Source organism: Loa loa (assembly GCF_000183805.2).
Source record: "Loa loa unplaced genomic scaffold supercont3.14, whole genome shotgun sequence".
Taxonomy (NCBI): Eukaryota; Metazoa; Nematoda; class Chromadorea; order Rhabditida; family Onchocercidae; genus Loa; species Loa loa.
This window is the reverse complement of record NW_018108194.1, coordinates 196,073-204,964: the sequence shown is the minus strand read 5'-3', so window position 1 is coordinate 204,964 and position 8,892 is coordinate 196,073. Positions and strand designations below refer to the sequence as shown.

Here is an 8,892-nt window from a genome sequence, read left to right as displayed (position 1 = left end):
ACCTGATGTTTGAAAAGTAATCAATAATGTACATTTTGTTATGGTATGCTTTTAGTAGTTGAAATGAAATATTCAAAGTGCATAAGCATATTAAGCCTACCGAAGCCTACTGTTGTGAAAACCATAAGCCTACAACTGAGAAAGACCGTGAGTTCATTTATTTTGGCGTGCAATACATGAGGAAGAATTGACAATTTTGGACAGAAATTGGAATTTTTAAATTTCCAATTTACCAAACATTGCGATAATAAAAATGACAAATATTATTGACAAGATTATAAATGTCATGCAGAATGATATTTTAGCATAAAGTCGTATTCGTCGCTTCACTTTCACTTCCAGAATTTTTGGATCGTAATTTATAGGCGCCTATGAAAACAGCAATATGTGGAAGTGAAAATTTAATAAGGAATGAAATCAAAAATCCAACGACCACATCTCATGTGTTCACTATATTCAGCATAACCGGATGACAACAGGAAATACCCCACCACGCAACCGGATTTATCAATACCAATTTTTCCCCAAATTCAGTGTAACCTTTTAATTTTAAAATTTCATTTCATTATCCCTTCGCCATCTTTCCCTTGCATAATTAATTAGTCCAACTTCAAATTAACCATTTTTAGTTCTTATATCTTTATTCTATCATTATAAAAAAAATGATTCCTGTCGTCATGAACAAGTTTTCGAGTTTCTCATAACAATTCAGTTAAAACAAACTGCCGTCCCCTGTGTCAGGTCATCACCGAAAATATAAGTCGATTCGTTCGGGGGTGGTAAAGGTAATGATGCCGGTATTTCTTTCGCTGTTCGAGTTTCTTGTCGTGTAAAATCAGACTGCGTACGATCAAGTGGGAGAATAGAATCTGTTTGATTAACGCCTAAAATTAGCTTTTATTTAATCTTTTCTGGAAATAAAAAAATGGAATTTATCAAAGCTTATCAGCTTATCAACCGTTCATTTCTGAAGTGATTATGAAGTATCATTATTTCATAATACTACATCGAACATGATAATGAACTAACTATGATTTCTTTGAAATTTATCAACATTAATTAATTTACCAACATTAATAAATTCATCAACATTAATAACAACATTAATCCATAAAGATTGCTTATTGACGGACAAATTCGCTACAGCAAGTATAGTTTGCATTACAGTAACCTGCTATAGTTATTATAATCATACAATCTTTGTATCATAATTTGTTTTATTTATATTGCAATTGTGCACTACACCTGTATTTATCGATGTGTTTTTTTGAATACCATTGTCTGATTTAATTTTTAACTTGCCAGATGGCCTTTTACCTAATTCGCCATCTTCCACTATTGATTCTTCCAAACGTTCTAATGGCTTTGGTATTTTTTTTCCCTGAAAAAGAAGATAACAGTGAAAATTTAGGAGTCATATTGATGACACATATGATAAATTTAAAACTGAAAAAAGATTAAAATACTACTGACTGTTCAGACGAATCAAACCATCGAAATGATCTATAGAAGTAGAAGTAATGTAGAAGATTCCAATAAAAGATGCAGGTAATGCGCAAATAGCGCAATTTTAGCTAATAGAATTCATTTCTCTGTCCAACTATTTTGATATGTTACAAATTTGTGTTCCTTCAAATTTTGGGAAAAACAAAAGGTAATTTCACTTTGCGAATTTTAAGTGATATATTGAGCAAACTGCGAATTTTCGACAAATTACTGCGAGAGCTTTTTTTGGTTGATGGAGTTTCCGGTTCTTTTTTCTTTAAATCATTTCCCTCTTTTACTTTCCTATCTTTACTTCTAAACACTTCACAATTATTAAATACAATTCCAATATTTGGTTTGTTGTTATTTCTGGAAAATTCTCAAAATTTAAGGAAATTGTTTGTTCAAATCATTGAAATTTTGGAAGTTTACAGGATTTAAGATTTTTAAACGATTTACATTTCAGCATTGTTCACGCTGGCGTTACTTGTCGATATATTTGTTTTCGCCAAATTACCGCCATTTCCTATAGATGAAATGATCATTGCTCATTGCTTACTTTTTAAATTAAATTGACAAACAAATCAGCAACATTTGAATTTAAAAATTAAATAAACAAGTGAAAATCTGAGAAGCAAGTGGAACTTTATAATTCTTTAATAGGACTTCTTCCATATTATTTCACTTGTTTTTTCTTTTATAAAAGTTTGAAAGTTTTTGTGGAACTGAAATGAACATATGAGTGTACTTTCCCCGACCAATTTTGTTTTCAGAGATTTTGCAAAAAAAATTTTGAAAGTTTTTTTAATTTCATCTTAGAAACTATTTTTAAGAATAAGCTTGCCAAGGTAAGTTTGCAAAGACAGGAATATATATCTGCCTAGCGATTAACATTTTTATCAATCTCTATCAGAAATTTCTGACGTGATTTGATCCATAATCAGAAGTATGTCAATACTTAATAACATGCTTTTTTGCGTACCAACGTTTAGATATTCGCTATTTGGCATGAAGAGATCGCCTCACATTTACAATAAGTAAACAAAATGATCATTTCGTTTGGTTTTACCTCATTTATATCGCCACATTCAACGATATGTAAATCTGTATGACCCGTGAAGTATCGATGATCTGCTACATATGAATCATGAATTTTGTGAACCTTGCTTGTATCAATTAATTAGCTTTATCAATTAATTAGCTTGATGAATCGGTTGATCAAATCTAACATATTCTATTTTGGTTGTGAAATCATTTGAAAAGCCAATTTAGACGTGATTTACTATTGGAAAAACGTCAAACAAAAGGCAAAATTCAACGTCTGAAAATCAAATAACAGAGATTCGAAGTCAGTCAAATCGGACCCGTCATGGTAACACAGATAATGTGGTTTCTATATTGTGATTGCTTAATTTGTTGGAATGTGCATTTTCGTCGGCGATATTTGTCCAGATGTCCGGTGGAGGAGGGGAGTTTGGTTGTGGAGGAGGGTGATATAGATTGCTAACATTTGCGAAAGATAGTGCTAGTAAGCAAATAGTACTGGACACTTATAGCGCTAGCGATTGAGAGAGTATTCGATGTTAATGGGAAAGTCTGTCGGAATTCTGTCAATTTTTTTGTTTGCTAAATGAAAGTTTACAGTCAAGACTACGGAAAGTTTGTTAATTTGATTAATGTTAGTTGTTAATTTAGACAGTGGAAATTTCGTACTTTTGTGTTTCGATAATAAAAGTGGCTGATTATTTCGCTTTTGATATTAAATGGTCAAAGTTGTGAGGACAGTGATCATCTACCTCAGTTCTAGTATTAAACATCCAAGTTATGAAAACAGTAACCATTTATCGAGCTCTTAGTATTAATTGATCCAACTTGTTCATGTTTTTAATGGTAATGTGTCGTGATCCAACTATTTTTATTGTGGAAAAATGAAAGAGTTTTTAAGGCTTCAAGAGATATAGCAGAACATTGTAAAGTGTAAAATTTGTCTTAGCATCCGGCCATACTCGATCATTAATCATCAGAGCTGATTGATTAAATGATGGACATTTGCTTGTATGCGTCAAGAAGATATCGGATATTACTGTGTTCTTATATGGTTTTTAGGATGAATACTGCGGATGCTCAGGACATTCTTGGCTTAAGCAACAATACAGCAAAGGATGATAGTCTAATTCCAGCAGGTGGCTTAACGGATGTTGATCGAAAGGTTCTATTTTGTTGTTAGGACTTTTTGCTGAGAAAATAAACTCTAGTATTCAGTATCGAAAGAAGTACTCTTTGTATGTTTTTGCGTGTTTCTTTGTTGCCTGAATTCGTATATGTTTAGATTAAGTAAATGCATGGCAGTTAAATAGTTATATTCATAGCTTATTTGTTAGCCGCTTAATTGATAAGTATTACGCTAGACAGTATTACGCTTTCAGCAAAACTACTCACTTCATGATATTTAGATATGGCTTAATGTTTGAGTGTAACTGAATATTAATGTTTAAGTAAATTTACATGGTATTTTTGTAGTCTTCATAAAATAAAATTTATATTCAGCTTAGTACGTTGTATTTTCCATAGATTTTCAAGTTGAAATTGGAAACAGATCTTCGCTAGCTTTCAAAATTTCAACATTCGAGGAAAAATATAAATTTAAGTGCTGGTTGCAGCATAAGAAATCACATCGTAGCGATGCATATTTTAAACGACCAGAAGGTATGCATCGTGAATTATACAACTTATTGGATCGAGAGCGGAACTTTGCCGCTTTAATGCCGACAACTACGAAAAACACCGGTTATTGTCATCAGAAAGCTCGAGTAAGGATTTTCAAGATGAATTCAGTTCTTCAATATTCTTTAGATGAGTGATGAATGTTTTAGTCATCATATTTACTTTGGTCGGCCTGCGCTATGTGGGTTTTTTGGTTTCTTGTTCAATCGGTTAATTTAAATTTTAAGATTGGTATGAGGCGTGTTCGACCGTGGGAATGGACTCCGTTTGAGAATGCTGCTCGTACTGATGGCTTGAAATTAAATCATTGGAAACGTACGGATAAATTGAATGATATTTACCCATTTGCTAGATTCAATAAGGTTTATTGATTTGTCTGGAAATTTATTTTCAAATATTACCATATGGTTTTTATCAGTTTTCTAACACGTAGCCTCCTCTGTTGCCAATTTTCTGAGAATTTTCTGTTCCGTCCACACAAACACCGATCATTTGATTTCTCAGTGTAAAGTGGTAAACCAGCTTGGATTATCTTGTTTTACTAACAATAACAATTGTTTAGGACTGGTTTCGTCAGGATTACTCTGACCGCAAATTAACTATGAAGTTTATTCGTCAGTAATTTAGAGAAATGCTCTCATTTTAATCTAGTTGCCTTTAGTTTGTTTTCTATTGATTTCTTTTCTTTTAGCTTTTATTCTTATTCCTTTTGTTAACGAATATTTTGTTAGAATATTTAGTGCAACATCGCTACAATGCTTAACTCCTGACCAGTTTAACTTTTGAATTATGCGCTCTTCTCCAGTTTATTTTATATTTGTTTGTACAAACGTGATATTCTCCAAAATTAACAATTTAACTACATTTTCATCTTACTGTAAAAATCTAGGTTATCAATGTTCCAACATTCACGGATGCGGAATACGACAAATGTTTAAATTCCGCAAAGTGGAGCAAAAGGGATACTCGCCATTTGTTCGATCTTTGTCGACGTTTTGATTTAAGGTCTGAAACTGAGCTGATTGTGATTAAAATCAGATTTAATAACGTTCTAGTTGAAAGCACTCTGACAATGAATTTTTATCAGTCTTATAATTTTTGCAGGTGGGTAATCATTGTAGACAGGTGGGAAGGTTCAACCCGTCGTACCATGGAAGAGATGAAGGAACGGTTTTATAACGCCATAAATGAATTGAATGCATTGAGAAATGAAAATGTTGATGCACTGTATTATGATGCAGAACATGAAAAGAGACGGAAGGAACAACTGATAAAACAATGGAATCGTACGGAACAACAGGTGTCTTTTCATATACTTGTTTAGAAGATGCGATCCAAAATATCGAGGCTCTGCCTTAAAGGTTTAAGACAAGTTTAAGACATACATTGGAAAATTTACGTGTTTTGCTGGTATCTTTGGATTGATGGAATTTCGATATTGGCATATTTTGGAAGTGTTTTCAGATCGAAGAAGAGGAAATGTTGATTGCTGAATTAAAGAAGATTGAAGTACGTAAACGGGAGCGTGAAAGGAAAGCTCAAGACCTCCAGAAATTAATCACTGCAGGCGAAAGAACACCTGCATCACCATCCACTTCGTAAGTATTATTTATAAAATTCCCTGAATTGCATTTAATTCTGACTATGGGTTGTGCATGTTTGCAAATTTACTTTTTTTTCCATTGCTTCTACATTTATATCAGTTTTCTTTATTCCTTTAGTCTTATCTTATCTTCTTTCTACTTTCTCCAGTTTTGATACTCCTTATTATCATAATCGTTATTCTCGTTGCTGGTTCTGCATGATATTACAGACTAAAACGAGTTTTTTATTTTAGCTTATATAAGATTTTGCTTACTATGTATAATTTCGTTATTCAACGTTGAGGAAATAGGGCGAGAAGATGGGAAGTTGTAAATACGGATCAAAAATAAAATTTTAGACTGATAATCAGTCAAAAATCAATGATTGAGAGCAGCGAAAGAAGTTGGATTAACAGCGTGAACGTTTCTGGTTTATTATATGGAATAGTTTCTTCTTTCAGCACTGCATCTGTTGTTCCCAGCTCCAATATGAAAAAGTCTCACAAATCTCGACTTCTCAAGACTGCATCTATATCAAATCCTTCAATCAGTGCATCATATATACAAGTAACAACTTGTTTATTCATTTATTATTTATTTTTTTTTTGTTTTTGATGAATTTATCATATGAATCTTATTAATGTAAAGGTACAAAACCGGACGAATTGTTATTTTAGGACCATTCGAATTTACGTTTTCCGGAATTCCGAAGTGCTGGTGCACATTTGAGGAGCCAAGAAATGAAATTACCAACTAATATAGGACAGAAAAAGCTAAAAAATATTGAAACTGTAATTGAAAAGCTCAAACTTGGTAAGGCTATCTTCTTGTCTTGCTGTTATTTTAACAGTTAGTTTAGTGATTCTACATACTTAAGTTTGCTTTTTTTCTAAATATCTGCCGTTGTTTTTGAGGAAGATTAGAACCACAGTTTTTTCAGTACCCGATCAAAGCAGTGAAATTTTGTCTAAAACTTTGTTAAAAATTTTTATGTTTTATTCAAAGATTTGGTACCATTCGGAGTGGCAGATATCGTGAAGGGTTACAATGAATTTCGAGCTCGTATTGTGCTCTTGCAAGAATTGAAGCATTCATTGCATTCAGCTGAATTTGAATTGGAGTCACTGAGAACACGTTATAACGCTTTAACTGGAAAAGTTAGTTTACTATTTGTTTTTGTAGCAAATAAGCTTCAGCATAAGAGGTACCATGTAAAAATAAAACTAGGATAGATATTCTGGAAAAAAATTTCTTTTTATTCTGAAAAATTCATAAATCGTTGTTGATTTTGTTTTCCCAGATAATGAGTGAATGGAGGTTTTTAGTCAAAATTTCCATTTTTTGCGGTCGTAATTATTTGTAATTTTACAGACTTTTGATATTGAGCCTAGAATGAGGGTACGAACAGCAAGTGAATCAAGTGTTACGGATACACCACAGTTAGGCACGGAGGGAGCACCAGCGACGAACCGAACAATCACTGATATGATTGAATTAACCACTTCACTACCGCAGACGGTATTGCTATATTGGTTTTTTAAATGAGTTTCACTGTAAAATTTGTTTTGGGTACATAAAACTATTACATATTGAAAACATACCCTTGTTTTACTCTTTTATTTCTATGACTGGAGTCGTTATGAATTTCAAGCTCATATTTTGAATTTAATTCGCGCTGTTTTTGTGGCTAATAAAGACGCATACTGAATCTGAAATTCTAAAACAAGTATGTAAAAAAAACTAATAATAATATGGTGTGATATAGAGAGAAATGCAAAACAGTTTTGTTTGTTTCATTTTATTATTTTTTTTTAAACCAACAGTTCTTTTACAGATGAGGAAACGCAAAGCACCATCTTCATCAACTTCTCCCTCGCCGGTTGATAGCCGAAGACTTCGGAAATCCTGAAATGCTTAGTTCTGAAATCCCGAAATTTCGATACTTGCAAAATTTGTAAGATTTGTATATTACACTCGAAGTTATCCAAAAATTTTTGAGAATGAAACAGCCGGTTGAAAAAAACTTGAAAAACTATTCACGTTTTTTTTTTTTGTATTTTGCATCTTTAATTCGACTAGTCCAAGTTCATCGAAAACCAAAAAAGAACCTGAAGTGATGGAAAAGAGACACATGTCAAGGAACTTTGACTAATTATTTTAACTTATATTTACTTCACTTTATATGTGTGGAACGAATTTTTAATGAATCTGCTGCACTTCATTTACGTTAAGTGCATTCAATATTGTAAATGTTTGCAAACAATACTTAGTGCATTAAGAAATAGCGTTTTGAGAAGAAAATTAGTCATCTGGAAGAATTTTTGACACAAAATTAGTGGCTTACAGACTTTAAACTCCAATTCGGAAAAGTTATCAACTTCCTTAGCGGATTATAGATGGTATTAAAAATACTGAGCCGTCCAAAATTTTAATATAAAAGTTGGGCAATTCATATATTGGCTTGAAGTTTAAAGATTTCCAGAAGCTGTTAATTTGAAAGAAAAAAAAAAGTGCGAAAACAATATGGATGTTGCGAATAACATGTAAATTAAAAGTGTTCCCACCACCAAGCTCTATTCGTTCATAATAATGAAATCATATGTGGTTTTTTATGACAACTTTGAGTCTAGATTTTTCAAGATTTCAATGTTCCTCTTAAAACAATAAAACGAGTAATCAACATCTCTAAGTAATTGACCTGGATATTTCGGTGTAGGTAACCGATGAAGAAACCTTGAGGCTTTCTGTTCTAATTATTGAACTTAATTTCAAAAAAAAGACCGGTCATTCTATTGTTTTTTTTCCTTGAGCATTCTTTTTTGCAATGAAAAATTTACATCCCAAAGCATACTTTTGCACTTGAAAATGCGATATTTCTAGAAAACAAATTTATTTTCGCTATTTTTGATTTGGAAGCTTCATTGCTCAACATGCTCTAGTCTTAACTCTTATCTTTCACATTGATCTATTCTCTCATTTCATAATAATTGTGGCAACTGTTTCTATATTATGCTATTAGTATTACAATTTCTCACAGCAATTCCTCTCATACTTCTTCATCCCCTTGTTTTCCTCCTTTTTGCTTTTATACTTTCATTGT

The 8,892-nt window shown here is 32.2% G+C and overlaps 2 protein-coding genes across 2 annotated transcripts; one reads left to right on the top strand and one right to left on the bottom strand.

Moving 5' to 3' along the window:
- Positions 1–708: 708 nt before the first annotated feature.
- Positions 709–2,030, bottom strand: LOAG_08763 (hypothetical protein; the record flags this gene model as incomplete). Its single annotated transcript, XM_003144293.2, has 4 exons — positions 709–884; positions 1,276–1,381; positions 1,665–1,854; positions 1,945–2,030. 4 exons carry the CDS (start codon positions 2,028–2,030, stop codon positions 709–711), a joined length of 558 nt encoding a protein of 185 aa, XP_003144341.2.
- Positions 2,031–3,585: 1,555 nt separating this feature from the next.
- Positions 3,586–7,804, top strand: LOAG_08762 (DNA methyltransferase 1 associated protein 1). Its single transcript, XM_003144292.2, has 11 exons — positions 3,586–3,694; positions 4,146–4,295; positions 4,437–4,571; positions 5,099–5,214; positions 5,314–5,509; positions 5,674–5,807; positions 6,254–6,359; positions 6,470–6,605; positions 6,798–6,949; positions 7,164–7,310; positions 7,627–7,804. The coding sequence occupies exons 1-11, from the start codon at positions 3,593–3,595 to the stop codon at positions 7,699–7,701; spliced, it is 1,449 nt and encodes a 482-aa protein (XP_003144340.1). The 5' UTR covers positions 3,586–3,592; the 3' UTR covers positions 7,702–7,804.
- The last annotated feature ends 1,088 nt before the right edge of the window (positions 7,805–8,892 follow it).

Coding starts and splice junctions, on each gene's coding strand:
- LOAG_08762 (XM_003144292.2), top strand. CDS start 3,593: ATGAATACTGCGGATGCTCAGGACATTCTTGGCTTAAGCAACAATACA. Junction 6,360..6,469: donor TCAGTGCATCATATATACAA/GTAACAACTTGT, acceptor TTGTTATTTTAG/GACCATTCGAATTTACGTTT. Junction 6,606..6,797: donor AATTGAAAAGCTCAAACTTG/GTAAGGCTATCT, acceptor TTTTATTCAAAG/ATTTGGTACCATTCGGAGTG.